At 38.4% G+C, this 19,810-nt stretch overlaps 1 protein-coding gene across 2 annotated transcripts in view; it reads left to right on the forward strand.

The window, feature by feature from the left end:
* The window catches only part of NTRK2 (neurotrophic receptor tyrosine kinase 2), a 203,253-nt gene extending 193,000 nt beyond the window's left edge, over nucleotides 1–10,253 (forward strand). For both annotated transcript variants that reach the window (XM_065745542.1, XM_065745535.1), the window contains 2 exons: nucleotides 8,652–8,810; nucleotides 9,669–10,253. In XM_065745542.1, the coding sequence (XP_065601614.1) occupies nucleotides 8,652–8,810; nucleotides 9,669–9,854 (345 nt within the window). In that variant the 3' untranslated portion in view covers nucleotides 9,855–10,253. The remainder of the gene's footprint in view (nucleotides 1–8,651; nucleotides 8,811–9,668) is intronic.
* Nucleotides 10,254–19,810: the final 9,557 nt, after the last annotated feature.

Consider the following 19,810-nt stretch of genomic DNA (forward strand, 5'->3'; position numbering starts at 1 on the left):
GTATTCATTGATTGATTGATTTCACCTTTGGCTTAGTTTGAATATTTCAGTGACTTTGAATCTGGGTGAATGCTATAGCTATGGGACTAGGACTGGGAATGCTATAGCTATGATCTATATAAAAAGTCATACACTTGACCTGTGACTCTGATGATAGAGGTTTCAAAAAAATTACTCACTGCTTTTGCGTAAAATTGCAGCAATATCACTGGTTGACGTCTCTGAGCCATTCTTCAGAAGCATGAGGGGCCTAATTTTCTAATTCTCTGAAATATTAAGGTTGGGTTTTTTTCTTCCTTTGAATTCATGAAGCTGTGATCTGCCTTCTTCATACTTCCTACTGTAGTGCATCTCTGAACTCTCTTCATGTCATCAGTTCTCGGCAGATTTTATCTAACTTGTCTTGCATTATACACATAGCCTATGTACAAGTCAAAATAGCTGACATGAAATGACTGGCTTCCCTTTTGTACTGATGGTTCAAAACAACTTCTTTATTCTGTGGGAAAGATGTGGGAACTCAGTGGAAACATCCATATTTTTAGGCTTTGTGACTCTAAAGATTCTGCCCATTTTATTGCCTTACATACTGTGACAGTTTTCTAACATTGGTGTTTGTAGGCCACATGATAAATTAGCCATCCAGAGAAATAAAATGGTGTCATCAACACTGAAAAAACTTGACAGTCTCAGACATTTCAACTAAGAATGATGGTGTTCCCATGCAGTGTACATTACAAAAATACTTTTGTGACTCACAAGGGAGAGGTAAAGATACAAACCAAGTTCTGTTTCTCCCCTCATCTCTCATGATGTAATTTGACATGACCAATAGAGCCATACATGCTTACATTAGCCTACAGTAAAATAGAAAAAAAAAAAAACAAGAAGAAAAAGAGTTACGATCATGAGAAACAGTTTTCAGACTATTTCAGGTGTAGAGATTTCCTAGTGAGCATAAACTGACTTTCAATGTCTGTACTAGTGTACCTGCTGCTTGTTGATGTTGACCATACATTGACACTGATAGTTAGCATTTCACATCTTCACATCACAAACTCCCTTTTTATAAAAGCAAACAGAAGTTAGGATTATGGCTACAGTAGAGACTCATAGAGACATTTTCCAGTGCAAATTAAGATCGGTTTTAAGATGCCTTTGGCTTTGTTATCCCAGACTGCATGGAGTTAACTGAAAAAGTGAAATTCTATATTTTTAACTATTTGCTTTGAAAATCAGGAAGATAGTAGTTGTTGTTCATTAATATTGCATTAAAAATTGTTTTACTGTTGATTTGGACACATTATATGATCACCTCAGAGCCTGTGGGGATTTTAACACATGCTGTTTCAGCTGATTGTCTGCTGGTACCTAATATCTCTCTTCATCCAGAGGTCCGATTAGGGTGCTCAAATGGGAATAGTAATAGGGTACAAGTGTTACAGCAATCACAATTTTAAAGCAAAACACAGGACTTCCTATGAGCTCAGTGTTCTGAGTTGTCACTCATGCATGAGATCAGAATTATCAGTAATAGTATGCTGCTGCATAACTTGATATGGCAAGTTAAAAGAAAAAACATAGTGTCTGCTTCCATGGTCCAAATTTTCCAAGTCTTATCTCTCTGTTTTTTCTCCAGAGTCCTGTATTCCCATCTTCAGAAGTGAATCCAGATGTCCACTGATCCAGTAACCTCTACTGTTAATTTACCACAATATACCTCCTTTTGTTTTCACTTAAATTATAATTTATTGTTTATGTCTAGAAATTATTCTTATCTGAAAGTAAAAGAAATGATAGCCTAAAGGAATGGTTTTTTTTTTGTTTTGGTTTGTTTTTTCTTTGCATTCATAGACCTTTCATACTCAGGCACTGAAGAGCTGTAATCTGCTATGTCTCAGTGCTGCAGATTCCCGTACAGTTAACTTTCTTTCTGTCTCTTTTACTTGAAGCCTTTCTTCTAAACAGAAATATGAATCATGCCACCCTCATCTGCTCTTGCATGACTTCTAGGGCACTCTTTATTCCTATCTTGGAAGGTTAAGTTCTCCATAATGATTTAACTACTACACATTGATATGCATTATGTTTGGCTGACCCATTATGATACTGTGGTGTGTGAAACATAGTGAAAGACATGGTTTGTATATCTTTTCAACTTAGAATTTTAAAAGGACTTTGGAAGATGCTGAATTATAAGTTACAACAGGTCATTCACAGTTTATTTTCGTCTGGTTAATTTCCATCATTCCACCATTTTGGCACAATTATTTTTAGCCTTCCTCAAGCACTGGTGAGACATTTGATTAAAAATCTCATGTATGGCCTATCTCCATAGGGACACAACAACAGCTTCTCCAATGGCCCTCCTTCTTCAGGACTGTGTGTGTAACAGGTGCCTGAGAAAGGTTAAGAGAGGTTAAGCATATAGTAACATTTCCCTCATGTACTTCCTTAGCCTCCAGCACTCCACTCCTCAGGCACTTTCTGGGCAAGACATGTTGTCATCATGATAGATAGCCTTTGTCAGAGTTCATCCTCCATGTTTGTGCTTAATGACTTTTTAATCCCAGCTAAGACTTGGGTGTTTGCAGTATCCTGTGGCAATTAATTCCACAAGCAACTGTTTGTTACACGACTGAGTGCTTGTTTGTTATGAACCCTGACATCTACAAATTTCATTTCTTTTTTGTGGTTCTTGTGTTACCCAAGGCTGCAAGCAGTTTTTCTCTCTTCATCTTCCCCATGCTACTTCCGGTTTCATAGAGACTAATGGAAAGAATTTTATCTCCAATGGTACAAAGGTGACACACAATATTGAACTCATGTTCCACAACTGGAGAGGACATACAGTGCAGTAAATATTATTTTGGACATTGTTTTGATTTTCTTTATCAATACCAGTGGTAGAATTAAGAACTTTAGATATAAGCCGCTCTTGAACAGAAGTGAGCTAAAGCAGTGTTAAAAGTGGAAGTGAAAACGTATTCAGCTGTTGGCATATAATCTTCATAAGTTATTTCATAATTCATAACCTTGTGTGCTGGAGTGGTATGGCTTGTTATCCAGACTGAGACTGTGAAAATAATATATTGCTTTTCTGCAAGTGGGTATGGCAGGACTGATGATATCTTAAGAGGAGACATTGACTTTGCAAGGCCATTGCATGGAAGAAATGAAAATAACAGTTATTGATTTTTTCTTGCACTGTGAGAAACATTTTCTAGGATTTTATTAGGAGGAAAGAGCAGATGTGCACGAAGAGAGGAGAGATTTTCAGTGTAACAGTGAGACATGCTAATCTTTGCAGAGAACATTTCATTGCAGTTGTATCACCCTGACATGGGGAAACAATTCAGACCAAAACAAAAATTGTGAAAACTACCTTGAAATGCTGTGTAACCCTAGTTTCCAGGAAGACTTGCTAGGAGTAAGTAAATGATGCAGCATAGTTCCAGTTTAACAAACTAAGACTAACTTAGTCTGGGTGTTGTTTGGGTGGTGTTGCTTTCATGACTACCATCCTGATTTGCAAAAGCTTGCTCGCCACTTGTAACCAGAGTGACACTGTAGAGATGCATGCAGCAGTCAGAGTGAACAGTCTATTGGTCAGGAACACAGCTGAAATTCATGAGTTTGACATTCAGCTTCATTAGACAGCTAGTAAAAAGTAAAAGCAGCACTGGTCTTTAGAGAACGTACAAACAAGCATCTGACTACTGCATTGTCACACAGAAGGAATCATGGGAATCTGCAAATAGTGAATGTAAATAAGGAAGTCTGGTTTCCAAATTTATGCAATTGGTTGCTGTATTTTTACTGCATGAATTCAGAATAATTAACTACTTGAATCTGGAAACTGAAAAAATGGGATCGGGATTATATCATGCAGTACTTGCAAAAGCTGGAGGTTGAAGCTCTCACAGAGAGCCGAACCCTCTCCAAATATGGCCGCCATTGTTTAATAGGAAGTGAGATTACACCATCAGGACCTTCATCTTCGGTCACCCTGCAGCACCATGATGCATAGCTTAGGAATCCTAAAGCCCTCTGTAGTGACCTCAGCACCACAACTCCCACTGTTAGTATGGGAAGGCTGGGCTGCAGCTGGCACGCTTTGCAAACGTGGGTCATCCACTTGTCCCACTCTGTCTTCCAAGTATGAATGAGTAAGGGATGAACCTGTTGTGAATTGATTGAGACACCATCTTTACACATTTCTTCCACCATTCCCAGTTCCTAGCTTGTGTCTTACCTGCATACCAAGAACACAGTCTATGGATTTGGGAGCAGTCTGTTTCTTCCACATCAAAAAGATGGGCTTCTCCCAGTCTCACCCATGTCTTCCTGTTCCCAGCAGGAGCACAGGGCTTTATTTGCTCACTCTTGGTAAGAGAGCAAATCCATTTGCCTACAAATGTCAGGCAAGAGGGCTTTGTGTTCCCACAGTGGCTGGGCAGTGACAGTTGAAACGGTGACTGAAGCTGCATATTTACAGATATATTTCACATGGCATACAGAAGTTGCAGTGGCTGACTACCTTGATCTTGATGATAGACAGATAAGGACTCATGTCTGTAGTAGTAATGTTGATGTGCCTTAATGTTTCTGTTGAATTTTACTTTGAAAATTAATGATTACATTGGATGGATGAACATGTACAAACCTGAGCAACAAAAATAGTCTTCCACAAGATTACATACTACAGGCCAACTTTCCTTCCTAAAACAGAAGCTGCTGCATCAGATCCCACAATTCCCCAGGGCCTTCAAAGCAAGATATGGAGCATATGAAGCCAGAAAGTGAGCAAACTTCAGCTAACTCTAGCATTAGCTGTCATGCTTCAAGGCTAAGACATGGTGATCCTTGAAGCTTGATGTTTGCAAATAGGCAAAAATGATGTTCAAGTTCTGTTTGTTCAGTATCTTTCAAAGTGGTAAATTCATTTACAAAAAAATAAGAATTAAAAATAAAAATAAAGGGCTGAAAGTGTTGACAAGTGTTGACATTGAACACTGTGGCAATTTCTCCTTGGAGAACATCATAGCTCACTGATGTAGCATAGCAGTCTCCTCCCTGTGGATGGTTTGCATATTGCAAAAGTTAATTCAGTAGGCTTTATGGTTTAGATTCCAGCCTGGTATTGCTAGTAAACATAACAGAAGGCTACAGCAGGGGCTTATTTGCATAAACTGATGTTTGCAAGTAAATACTTATGGCACAGGAAGGATCCATTGAATTTTAAATGAAAATGAAAAAAAAATGTGGCCACCTTCAGGTGAGTGTCAAGAAAGCACACCCTTAGTATACATAAAATTATCATTTCTGCAGCATTTTTATAGCTACAGCAAACATTTTAAAGTGATAGCATATTAAGTTAAAACTGTAATATATTTAAACCTGTCATAACCTTAGCTAGATTGAATATAAAGGTGGTGTTCGTTTCCAGTGGAAGTCTGCTTAGCATATGGCTGTTTATGTATCAAGCAGCACTGCAATTATAGTGTGCACATCAGGAATGAATCCTGTAGGGTACTTGCGTTTCTTATTAAAGTATACGCAGAAAGCATCCCTGTTAAGTACTCAGAACCTTTAAAGTTTAGTCAGTATACTCATGCACACTTTCACTGACAGTGACTTTCAACAGTGCTGAGAGTTTTGCAACATGAGACAAAAGGCATTCTGCCTCTCTTCACTGCTATTATGACCCAGCTGTGGGTGCTTGGACTCAGCAGGTATCAAAAGCAGATCACAACTGACTGGCAAATTGTTTCAGGCAGCCTGAAAACTGTGATGTCAAGACCTAGGCAACAGTTCAAGAAGGTTCTGAAGTACGTGCTTCATTTTGAGCATGTACCAAATACAACCAAGTAATTGTTGGCTCAGTAATCACTGACCACTAATAGAAAAAGAAATGTGCATTTAGAAATAGTGCCTTTGATCAGCCCCTGATATGTGTTCTTGATGTGGCAGAGCTGAAACCTTAATTAAAGTTGAAGATGTTCTTGGACCAGAGATAGAAGATGCTCAGGCTGCCACAGGTGTTGCTCAGTGTTGCATGGGTTTGCTCTCTGTTGCACTGAAATCTGGCAAAAAAAAGATCCCATATAATACTAGTACTGGTTCTTCTGCAAAAGAGTTAAATATTATTATGTCACAAAGACTCTGAGGCTTGGGAAATAACTTTGCAACAGTGTTCTGCCCAGTTAAGTCTTCTGCCTTCAGGGACAGAAATGGACACAACTCCAGGCAAAAATATGTGGGAAAACACCAAAGTGGTTTGTGCTTACCTGTAAACTGAATTCTTGGTGAGGGCCAGTACTAATGAGTCACTTTTGCTAGGACTGCAAAGAGAGATTGGTAGGTCTGTGATGTTACAGATAGTTTATTGCAAAACCATCATTTGGTGGTCATTTGTCATCATCACTCTAGAGATAATCATATTGCTGAATTACACCAGGAACTAGGCACAGAGCTCTAACACAAGTACATTGCTGTTCTGCAGCAAGGAATGATGGGAAAGTTCTGGAGAGTGGTATTTTTAATTGCTCTTTAAAAAATCTCTTAATGTAGGATGTGACAAATAAGAAAAAATAGAGAGACTTAGTTTATTGTTTACAGCTTTCATTAATTTTTAAGGAATGAGTCAAAGAAATCGCTGAAAACAACCAATTGCAGAGGCTATATGATGAGCAGATCTAAGAGCTATTTTAATATTTAATGAGACCAAAAGCCTCTCATCACTAATCATCTTTTAATGGCACTTGCCCTTTGGCCGGGTGTATGTGACTGCATGTTTCAAAGGGACTAACTTTTCTGACTTGCTAATGAAATGTCTCTCAAGGCAGTAGTAAAAGTGGTGATTTTTACCATGTCAGTTTAGTTTATGATAAGATGGAAAACTGAAGCTTTCTTCATGCATCACTTCAAACTCCCCACATCTTTGAGTGACTTGGCCAAAGAGTGTTAAAAAATACTGATGATCATGGTCTTACAAGAATTCTGCCAGTCAGAGTGATAAGCTGTATCACAAGGACTAATCGGTCTGATGGAAAAAAGCATTTAAAAACATATATCTATTCTCTGTAAATGGACTGCTCATCCGTTTGTTTTTAAGTTAACGCTGGAAGCTGCAGGTGTTGGGTCTATTTTGAATGGCTCTAAAATCAGCTTGCAGTGAGTCAGAAGAAAATCTACAACATAATCAGAAGTTAAACTTGGGAATCTACCTTTTATTTGACATCTGAAAAAAAAAAAAAAACACTCCTCCCTCCCTCACATCACTTCTCAGATAGAAGGAGAAGTGCCTAATAATACTCTAGGTGTGAAAGTCTGAAAGTTTTGGTATGAGTTTCTGTTTTTACAGATTCAGTAGCAAGCACGGACTTACGGCAACGTACGTAACAGAGCTGAGCTCTAGAAGCCATAGCTGTGGTTTTTTGTACTGCATTAACACTGAATCACTGACAAATAGCTGGAAATTGATGTTCTGAGTGACTTAGAAAAAAAATGAACCCTGATTGAACTCCTGATGGGTCTTCTTTCCATATGCTGTTTTAACATAAGAACAAGGACAGCATTATTTATAACAACATATGAAAAATCCCACAAGGAGAAATGATGAATGGAATTGACAAAACCTTGAAAGTGCAAATATGGTTTCATAACTAAATATATTTACACACAGGAAAATGATAATTGATCAAAATGTAGATGTTCTTGAAAAAATTTTCCTCTTATTTCTGTGGAAATATTCATATCTGTCTTGGTGTAAAAGTAATCAGAGTATTTATATATCTACATCACAGTAGCTGAGCCCATTGCACTATTTTAAAAGTACTTGAATAGATTAATGATGTGATCTAGTCAGAATGGAAAATATCTGGAACAGCAGATTCTTTAGAAACTGGAAATAAGGATTGTTTTTGCTGATTAAGGTTAGGTGATGAGATTTTATGATAGCATTTTTAGAAAACAAAGAAATGTTTTAAGTGATCATCAGAAAGACAATCAATTGGTAACAAGTCCCTTGGGGATGCAATGTAAGTTGATTTGGGACAGGGTTCCATGTCATACAAGATGTTTATCATAAGAAAATATATCCGAAGGACCGAAAATTTTGTAAATCTATATTAGATGTATAGATCAACTTTGGAAATTACCAAAATAATATTTTTCAATAAAGATTAAGATATTAAACCATGTAGATTTTTATTCTGCTATGTAATGCAGTCAGTTAACTGTGGATTTCAGTTGATATCACTGTTCAGTAGGAGAGTCATCAGAGCAGATTTCATTGCATGGATTATTTGTAGTTCCCTGAGTCTTAAAATGGAGAATAAATCTCATCTTATTTAAAGCAGGCAAGGAAGATAGATTAATTAATTTATAGTTCTTTGATCAGGAACCACCAAGTAGATGTTTGTACTTCAAGATGAGTTCGTACTTCAGAATACTGGAGATTCTGCTGCAAAACGTACAGCAGCAGTGACTGTCATTTGAGGAGAGGAGTTTGGATCACAACTCTCGAGTTCAAATGGAAACAATAGGAAAAAGTAGAAACCATGAATATGCCCAACTTAACATCTTAATACTCACCCTTGTTTGGTTCTGGAGGAGTTATTTCTGACCTTTTCATTTGTTTTTCTCAGGTTGGGGGTCACACCATGCTCCCCATTCGCTGGATGCCTCCAGAAAGTATCATGTACAGGAAGTTCACCACTGAAAGTGATGTCTGGAGCCTGGGAGTTGTATTATGGGAAATCTTTACCTATGGCAAACAGCCGTGGTACCAGCTCTCAAACAATGAGGTTTGTGAAACATATTTCCAAACAGCTAGTGGGGTGACTTGCTTTTTAACTGATTATATTATTTTTATAGAAGAGGGACAACAGTGAATTCAGTAAATATACAGTAAATAAACAGTGAATATTTAGTAAAGGCAAAAACCTTATTATCAATTATTTATGATATTTTCAAAAATTCTGTTGTTTAATTTCTTCCTTTACAGCCTTTACTTCACAAGGTGATGGAATTTGTTCAAGCAGAACTAGGTTGGAATGTAGTTTCCTCCTTTGTATATGATTGGTTTAGAGAAGGACCATGAGGTAATGAAAAGGAGCTTAGCTAATTCCTCTATTGGCTTTGGCTGATTTCAGCTAAATATCATCTCACTGCAAAAGTTGTTCAAAAGCATTATTAAATAGATCTAAGGAATCTGTAGCTTAATGCATTGGGAATAAAAAGTAATGCCTTTCCAGAAATAAGCCACAGCAACACTCAGAAGGTATAAGGAAGGATGAAGGGGTGCTGATGTTCTGTGTGAGCAAGGTGGAAACTTATTCTCTGTTTAAGATGAAGTGTAGTAGAGAGATGGGTGGAAAGAGAAGGTATGGGACTGCTTTCTGACCATCAGTTTCTTAAAGCTAAAAGGGGGACATGCAAGAAGTTAGTATTAGTGAAGTTACTGCTTTTGGATGACATAGATTTACACTACTTTTCAGGATCATATCCTTCTCCCCATGCATCTACCTCAAAATAAAGTCCTTTGCAGAGTTGGCTGCCACCAGTGAGGCTGATGTGGCCACCAGGAGCTAATTCTTCCATGGATGAATGTACCTATGTAGCTATCACAACTATGCTGATTCTTTCCTTCTGATTTCTTGTAGGTGATTGAGTGTATCACTCAGGGCCGAGTCCTTCAGCGACCTCGCACGTGCCCCAAGGAAGTGTATGACTTGATGCTGGGATGTTGGCAACGGGAGCCTCACATGAGGCTCAACATCAAAGAAATCCATTCCCTCCTTCAGAACTTGGCCAAGGCATCTCCAGTCTACCTGGATATTTTAGGCTAAAGTCTCATAGCGTTTCTTCTAATGGGCTGTGTGAATGAATGTGTTCGACTGCCGATGAACTCCATTAAAATGTGTTCTTAACTTTGACAGTATTAATGACAAAGTTGTGGAGAAGCTTTTAAAGGGCAAGCAATGTACACTTCTCCATCTGTATACACAGTATTGACTTCTTAGACATTACTGAGACGTATCTCTTCTCTCTCTCCCTCTTTCAGTTTCTATCATCTTTTTCTTCTCTCCTGTCTTTCTAATCAATTTGGCTTCTGCATTATTGTAACTCTGCATAGACAAAGGCCTTAAAAACCTGATCTGTTATATCAGCAGACTCCAGTTTGCCCACCACAACTAACAATGCCTTGTTGTATTCATGCCTTTGATGTGGATGAAAAAAAGGGAAAATATATTTGACTCGAACTTTGTGAAGTCTGCTGTAAAGATACTGAGAGTTTCTATGGATTCACCTCAATTTTTTTGCTTCGGCATGTGGGTGGAAAAAGAAGACTGGTATTCTCTACATGAAGAATATTCCTTGCAGAGAAAAAGCCAGATGGAAACAAGACAGTGTTGTGTGATCCACTATCTGAAGGAACTGTGGGATCAGATGGCATCAAACCCCACTAAAAACATTGAAATGATTTGATGGAAGGCAAGAGGAGGTTTAGCACTTTCCCTGGAGAGTCTTTCTGAGGAGTAAGGGGATTCAGTAAGGTACTTTGCCTGTACCTTTCATTGCCAGATACAAGTATATGTTAAAAGGGAAAAAGATGCTGCCAGCACTGCACACAATTACGTTGCAACATGATAAGTAAACACATGCCCTTACTTCGTCTTCTGGTAGGATACTGTCACGCCACTGGTATGGAAATATTCTCCAGCAAGTCTTTTTTAATAACGGCTGAAGCTAGGCTTACTAATGTACAGTACTAATTTCAGGATCACACAATGACACTAAGGATTTTGATAAGACAGGACAAGGATGCTGGGGCAGGTGTATCTTACACTCTGCTTATCCAGCAGCACATCCCTTCCTTCCTCAATCCTTTTTTCTTTTTTCTTTTCCAAACTGTGCGAGCAAAACTGTGCATGGTCTCTGTCAATTAATGCCCTTTGTGCAGAAACTGTCTCTCATCTTGTAAAACACCCTAGTAGGCATAGTGAACTCATAATGGTGTAACTTATATTTCATTGAAAGGGGATAATCAAAGACATTAGCTATGTTAAAATGCCTTTACAATGTTACAGATACAATAGACTGATACTACATGAATAATCTAAAGCATGGACATCACTGGTTATATTTGAGCCATGGCAGGGGATAAAGTGAGATACCTGGGGAAAACAAATTACTCTGAGGTTATGGCTCACTACTCAGAGTGCAAAGACCTTGAGCTCAGCACCATGTTTGTATTGGTATTAGTGCTGTCATTACCAACATCTAGTCTTTCTTAAATGATTTCTTTTTTGGTTGGATGGGCATTGTGTGTGTACTTTTGCATGGCCACTGTGTTGATGACAAGTGCATGGGCATATTTGTTATTTTTCAAATCGGAAGTTGAAGATTTCAAATTTAGAGTTAGGATTATTTTTAATATGAATTCTTACAAAAGACAACGTACCTTATCTATTCCTCAATACTTTTGCCTCCCTCTGTGAGGGGGCGTTACTGCAAAAAAAGAAAAAAAAAAGAAAAAAAAGAAAAAAAAAGAAAAAAAATCTTTGTTTTCTTTTCCTCATTTTGTTATTTCTGATTGATATGAGCCAGATCAAAATAGTCCTTCATTTTTGTGTTGGGGATATTTTATTTAATAAATTAAGCATTTTATTTTTGTAAGTGTTCTCATAACACATTTAATATATGATTTGCATGCATATATTATTTATTGAGGTACTTCAGTTTTCTTTCTTCTGAAGCTTTTAGAGCTAGCTTATAAAGATTTTGAACGTTTTCAGAATAAAACAGTTCACTGGACAACAACAGAGTTTTACCCTTCTCAATGTCATTGAAAGGGCAGCATTACAAATAAACATGACAGTGTATCTATAAAGCCATACTCAGTATTTCTTTAAGAAACAAGATGTTATCTCATAATTGCTACTGAACTGGAAACACACAAAAAGCCAGAGGAAGATTCTTACAAAATGGGCCTTAAGATTTTATCTAGACTGTCCTGGAAGTTCACATAGAAAGCTAGATAAAGACTGAGCATCCACTGAAACCCATTCACTTGAGAATTTGAGTTTCATCTTTTAAAGGAATTTGAAGCTGATTTTCAAAATAACAGTCATGGAAAACTGTCCACTGATACTGTGTGGTGGGAGAAGGCTGCAGGTGACAGAGGGAGAGATGCTGAGTTTCTGCCTGCTCTATGCTGTCTTAGGGTCTTAATGAGCTTAAGAAAAAGGCATCTGAGATACTTCTTCTACTTAAAAGCAGGCTCCAGCCTGAAAGCAAACAGGTGGGTTTTGCAAGCACTGAAAGAATGAATACAAAAAAAAAAAAAAAAAAGCAACCACAAACCACCACCAATAAAGCAAAACAAAACAAATCCAAACCCACAAAACTTTGAAATTATAGCTAGTGGCATCTTCTTTTTGATTTACTAGTGAGACTACTATAGTCATTTCAGAAAATGAATAATGTTACAATGCATTGTGCAATAACATAGCAGTATGTTAAACTTCTAAAGGACCAAACATTCTACAGAGCCACCAGTATGGTAACCTTGACCTATATCATTAATGTTCTTGATAGCGCATAAAATGTGTAATCAGAGTAGACAAGCTATAAACTGTAGCTATACATATTTTGCATTTGTTCATGAAAAGGTGGGAAAGTTTAGCAGAATGAGCATAGAACAGGAAGAAATATGCTCAAATCACAGTGAAGGGTGAGTATATGTGCATATTCATCATGCTTGCACTGTCTGCTAAATTGTGTACACTGGGTAACTATGACAATCAGGCTCATTTAAAAAGTCTTTCTGGACTGTGCTATGAACTGATCATATATATAATATATATGTGTGTTTGCGTATGGCATATATACATACACACACATAGCATATACATGTATGCCTATGTCTGTTGTATTTTATTTATATATGTGCAGACATGCATGCACATTATGTATGGATTGTGTGTATATGTATAATTTTACATACACCTACGTTATAACAAATGATAATTAGAGTGCTATTAATAAATTGACTAAGTCTGCTGAGTAACCAAAATCATATTTTCTTTTGATGTTTTGTTTTTTTCCCTATGTTTGTAAGATTCAAGTTTTTAACTGGTGTGCAGCAGAGGCAAAGTTAGAATGCCATAGGTATAACAACAAGCACTTTTCTCTCCCATATGATTGCATAAAAACATTTCTTCCATTCCCATCTCACTTGTTGATTCGTCACAAAGAAATGAACAGACAAGCTTCCGAGCTCCGAGTTTGACTGACTGTCATTTCTGGGTTTGTGCTATTGTTGTTTTGTTGTCCTAGAATAACAGTGCAGCTCCATTAGCATTTTATACTCATCTGCAGTAGCGAAATAATTCCAAGAATGAGCTGGACTATTCAGACTGCAACACTACTTGTAGGACATTGAGAACGCCAGAATTCAGCAGAAATATTTGCTGCAGCTGCCACACTGTCCTTCACTCTTGATTGATCTACAGAACTCAGAACTGGTGGTGGAGAACAGGTATTTGTAAAGCAACAGCACCCCATGATGCATGATGGAGTGTACCCTTTTAAAAACGACTTCACTCATTTTGATTTGTAAACCACTGTATCTATATACTGACTATAGTTTAACAAGTAAATGCCTATTGTTTTCTCGTTCTTTCTTTTTCTCTCTTCATTTTTTCTCTTCTTCTTGCTCTTTTTCTTTAATTCCCTTTCTTCTTCTTTTCTCTCCTTCTTTTCTTCAGTTTCTTTTGTCTACTCTTTTAGCTCCTTTCTCTTTCATTCTCTTTACCTATTGCCTTCCTCCTGCCTACTTCTCCACACTTTTCCCAGATATTGTTTTTGTTGTGCCTGATGTAGACAAAACAACAACCCGATCAAATGATCAGGTTCACTGGATGAATAAGATACAGTGCATATGTGTTAGACTATGTCTGAGTTGTTGCAGCCTGTAAGGAAATTTCAAATACTGCTATAAAATGTGAGGGGCGGAGCTGGGGAAGGGATGGTGAATAGATCAGGGTTTCTAATAAAAAATGAAGGTTTGGATAGCACAGGAAGTTGTATTTTCTTGTCAGGGCTGGGATGAACCACTGCTGCTGTGAATCAAGAGGTCCTTTAAGAGCCTTAGTTAAAAAACCTTTATTTGAGCTGGGGTGGGGGGTGGGTGAGGGATGCTACATTCATCATATGAAGCAAAAAAAATAAAAATAAAGTCTACATGTTGCAGGGAAAACACTGTGAATTTCACAATAGCAACCAAGTGACTATTTTGCCATCTTTTAAACATATGTCTCAGGAGAAGAAATGGGAAACGATGGGCGTATTATTTTACCGTCTATGCATTCTAGACCAGGTCTGTGGGGACTTTTTTGTTTGCTTGTAGAAGGTTCCGAGTGATGACTGGCTGGTATTTTATAAACACTGAGTACTTCGGGTAAGGATAATAGAAGCTGCCAGTAGTGAGGCCATTTGATTGGAATATCTAAGAAAACCAAATCTTTCCAGAGGCCTATATATTGCAGCTTATATGTATCTTTCTGTAACAAAGAAAAGCAGCTAAGAATGTTTTATATAAGATAACTTAGTTCAACACTGATGCTTAATTGAATGGAGAGAGAATCAATTAATTACGAAATATTTGCCCCCGCCCTGCTCTCCACCTATACTTTATGTATATATAATTCTAGATATCTCTCTCTTTGTTACTTGAGATAAAGAGGAAGATACCTACATTAAATATAAATCTCTATATGGTCACCAACCTATGACTTGGTGTGTAGAGCTAAATTTCTTCTTTCTTTTTTCCTTTTCTTTCTTTTTAATGTGATGTCTCCGTGCAGATATTTAGTAGTTGTTGTTTTGCAGTTTGTTATAACAAGTCATTGCTTTAAAACTTTCATTACATCTTGGCTGAATTCAAAGTGATGCCTAGGTATCAGTGTTAAAAGTTTTGTTTGTGAATCATGTGACCAGTTTCTCTCGACATGACATGGAAAGTCTCTTGTATTCCAGTGTATTTAATAAAAATGATGTCTTACAATAAACAATGTCATCCAAAAGAAAGATAAAATGATTACTTTAAAGACCTACAATTTTCATGAAGCGTTGCGTGCTTTCTTTGCCTGAATGCATTTGTTTATCTTCTTTCTTTTCAAAAAGGATGAAATTAAAGAAGAGTTTGGTATGATGAAGCATGGTATGTTTGCATTCAAAGACCCTGAATAAAAAGCAGGAGACTGAATTCTTAACTGATGAAAGAGAGGACACGTCTTAATAGGAAAAAAAGTAATATCCAATCTGAATGTAGTGGTAGAGTCTTTTTTTCTTTCTTTGTTTTTTGCACCGAAGATTGTATTTGAACTCATTCATCTGGGGAGCTGGCTTTGCAAATATCTGTTTATCCTTTGTCAGAAAGAGGTCTTTAAGAAATTTGTCCATGCTGTCTGCAAGTATTTCTGGCTTTTTACAAAAGGTATCTCTCAAACTGAAGTTCCATTAGAGATGCAGAAGTGGAAGGTTTGTTCTTTTTAACTCATGTCAACCTAAACAGAGCATTAAACTCAAGTTCTTGTAGAATATGATTAGTGTCATCCAGAATGCAGAGTGCATAGCATCCAAAGAAAGTTCAACAAGATGGTTGATGAGCCCTCCATCAGCTATAGATTTGAAACAAACACCTCAAGGTTAGAGTAAAGCAACATGAGAACCACTTTCTGATGCGTCTACTTCCCTTTGCAAGGATAGCTCTTTGAGATGAGGCAAGCAGGTGATAAGGTTTCAAAAGATCAAAATAATCCAGTGAGAAGAAGCCTCAGTACGATGTTTGTCTAAAGCTATGAAATAACCCCGATTTACACTGAAAAACTTTGTTAGCAGTTTGTGTTCAACCAGGGGCTTAAACATGGCCTGCTTTCCCAGCAAAATGTGGCTGTCTTCCAGACGCAGTGGGTTGTGCTGCCATACTGAAATGAAACACCTCTGGTTGCAAAGGATTGTATTTGGCAGCAACAAGAGCTGCAGAAACTCCCAGGGCTGGTCTGTGTAAACATCACTTTGCAGTCCCAGCTCCTCCTCCCAAGCACACCTCTCCATCTCTGGGGCTTTTAAGGCCAGAGTCATGCATCAGTGGCAGAACCAGACACTGCCACTCCTTGGTGGCCATGGTGTCTTCTAGCCCCTTATCACCTCATCCCATCCTCCCCAGACAGAGCATTGTGAATCACAGCAAGAGATGATGGTTGCTCATCTCTTTTTGGATGCAGAAGAGTTTTGTGTGAGTTTCTGCCTCTCCAACCTGCATGAGAACACCGTGATACCAGAGACTCAGCTTAAAAATAGTGGCAGATTGCTGCAGTTGTAAAGATAAAGATATTAGTTCAGGCATCACAAGGACTAGCAGAAGACACTTTAATGAGGATGACAAGTGTTTGCTGGTCCAAAGTATGTCAGAGAAACCAGGTAGATTTTCTAGGGTCATGGTATTTAAGGTCCCTGACAGAATGCTGGTCCCTGCACCAGCAGCTGAGCACCTTCCTCAGCTCGCTGCAGAGTCCAGGACCCTCAGTATTTCCTGCACCTTCTACATAAAGAAACATGTGAAATACCACAGGGCTAGAAGGGGCTATTCAGCACAAGTCCTGCTCCTGCTCCTGCCAACTAAATCCCATAATTGATTTTGTGATTAAGACTTTGTGCTATATGCTCCTGTAACTGGAAAATCTTATCAGCTTGATCACTGTATTATTTTAGAGTGATTCACAGAAACTATTGATTATTCTCATTAGTATTTTTAAGGCTAAAATAGTTTATTCTGAAATCAGTGATAATATTACAAAGAAGGTTGATGGCACTAGAAAGGCTAATAATAATAATATAATTAGGATGAGATAAGGCAAACTCTACCAAATGAGCCCATGGGCTAACTTGCCAAAGCAATGTATTAGTGTTTGTGATAAACCTTAAGTTCTGTTAGGAAGGACTTCAGGCAAGATAGAAAAACAAGGATGCTAAGAACAGAAGGGTTCACTGCTTGTGCTCTTTCTGGAAGAGATCTCTGTTAAACAGTGTGCAAGGAAAAGAGGATCTGGATGGGAAAAACAGACTAAATGAGCAATTCCTTATTTAAAATATGATGTAAATATTAGAAATGAGGTTCTTTTGCTGTTCTGGATGCTGAGCTTAAAAAGAAATAGAACAGGCATAACCAATTATTTATGCATATTTTAGTCAGTTCTCATGTAGAAGATGATGTTTCTAGGCAGTGTTCTGTCATGGTACGATGACTGCAAGTATCATGAAAGGTCCAGCACTATTATCCTCTATTTTTTTTTCCTGGAAGAATTTGTTTAAATACATAAAAGCTGATTGTGTTGTTATCTGTGTCACAGCATGGACAAGGCAGGCAATGGGGTTAAATATTTTGTGCTTCTCAGCTAGCACAGCTGGAAATCATTGGGGAATAGTAGTTGGGTAGGGATAGTGATAGGAGGATGGTTGGACTAGATGATCTTGTAGGTCCTTTCCAACCTTATGAACCTATGAACCTATGAACACTGGCACAGGTTTCTCCTAGGGTGAGCTCCTGCTCCAAGTAACCCAAATCCTCCTGTGTAAGGTTGGGGCTGCAATAACAATGACAAGACATTTAGAACCTTCTTATTCACAAGAAGCAATCTACTGCTTTTTTTTTTTTGTTTGTTTTGTGTGTGTGTGTGTGTGTGTGTGTGATAGCTGATGAAAGGAAAAAGCCTCCTCTGTAGAGCACCCTTCTTTGTACTCTCCAGACCAGTGCTACCTGTTCTAGATCTGGGTAACATTTATGTTTCTTCCCCTTGGGCAGCCTTCAAACTGGTCAGAGTTGGTCAGCTTCGGAGTGGAAACAGTTGTTTTTCATTTGGTTTTCATACCCATATCTGCTCTTTAATTTATGTCTCCTGAGAAGGCAGCACATGATGTCAATATCCACAAGACCACGCAAATAATAGTTACTGTCCATAACCTGAGGGGAAAAAAGTAATACCAAGTGTGGCTAAACCTTCCTGCAAAGCTGGCAGAAGCTGAATTCATCACTGAGAGACTCTAAGCAGATGTCGGTGATGTGGTGTTTACACAGGAACAATGGAAGGTCTCTTCTCACTGAGCACACCATTCCAATGAAAATGAATGTTTCCCTGTCTTTGCAAAACCTGCAGTATATGAGAAATAGACCAGCACAGCATGGCTGTCAATGTGCCTTACCTCAGACTGCCTTGGCTCTTTGGCTCACATGGCTTTGGAGAGAGCCTGGACAGACCTGCACCATTTGCTCTGCAGAGAGGACTGTCATCTAGACTAGTATCTCAGTAATTTTCTGGGTGCCTTGCACATCTGTTCGCCTTGCCCCCAGCCTGGGAACAGCACAGGACTGGTTGGGTCCCAGTCATGTGCCAGGAAGGGGAGCATCTGCTTGGACCCTGCCACTCTTCTCCCTTGGGCACTCTTATGCCCTCTCTGCCACAGTGAGCTCTGTTGACAAAGCTTGGGCCCTTCAATGATCTCGAGCCTGCTGTGCCAAGATACTTGTTCTCCGTGTACCAACATCTCCACTCAGCTGGTCTCCCAGCCCATGCCAGGGTGGTGCAGGAGCTCACAAGAGTCATCACTATGCACAGTATGGGAGGCAGTGGGGCAGCCCTCTGGCCCTAAGCACACTCTGTGTCTGTGGTAGCTGACTGCTTTTTCTGAAACTGGCTTTTTATTCATCAAGCTTTCTTTTTTTCCCTGTACCTAAGTTAATCTATTAAGAGCACTGCTGATATCCCCAGCACCTATAATTAACATTTCAAGAAAAATCACGCCCAGGAGCAGCAAGTCTTCTGGAAACAAAATAAGAGGAACATATGGAACTCATATTCCCTGCTCTCCACCATCCTTGAGCATGGAGGATTCAATGCAGAGTCTGTTTGTATTCCAGTTTCCTCAAACTGTTACACAAAAAGTAACATCTCTGTAAACAATCAATTGCAAACTAAGCTCACTTCTATCCATCCATGATTTTTTATTATTATTATTTTATTTCACAGCTTCATGATTTGGGGAATTATGCTAACAAATGTCCATATCCATCCAGAATCCAGAATCCAAAGGAGCTTAGATAAGAGAAAGTAGATGGGGAGTAAACATGCTGCCTCTGACACAAGAGAAACTACTAAATAAACACACACTTCACTTGGGCAAAATGACACACCACTGACAGGAAATCTTTTTCTTTTTCTTTTTCTTTTTCTTTTTTTTTCTTTTTTCTTTTTTTTTTTTGTTGTTGTTGTTGTTGTTGTTTTTATTTTTGTTTTTTTCCACTGGGGGATAATCACTCGGTCAAGAGCATGGCACTCCACAAGCTGTTCCATCACTCTTTGGTTCACCTTGTGTTATACAGCATCTAAAGTTTCATTACTAGGCAACTGCATAGGAATCAAGGAAGTCTGCAGTATCAATTGCAGTTCACATTGTCTTCCCAAGGTGTGCAAAATCCTACAGCCATGCCATAACAGAAAAGATGTTGCTCAGTAGTTATTTTCAGACTAGAATTTCCAGTCTGCTTGTGAATGTGACTCAGCAATGAGTTCAAAGGAGGGTTCAAGCCAGAATGGTATGAGAGGCAAATTTGGCTACCACTTTGTTCTGAACAATGTCAAAGTCTTGTTTAAAAACTCAAAAATACAACAGGCGTAAATATTCTTGGCTTCAGATCTGCAGCACTGGCTGAGTCACACGTGAATCAGCACACACAACCCCA

Source organism: Cyrtonyx montezumae, unplaced genomic scaffold, assembly GCF_038088225.1.
Source record: "Cyrtonyx montezumae isolate F1298 unplaced genomic scaffold, pur_monq_1.0 scaffold_36, whole genome shotgun sequence".
In the NCBI taxonomy this organism is placed as follows: domain Eukaryota; kingdom Metazoa; phylum Chordata; class Aves; order Galliformes; family Odontophoridae; genus Cyrtonyx; species Cyrtonyx montezumae.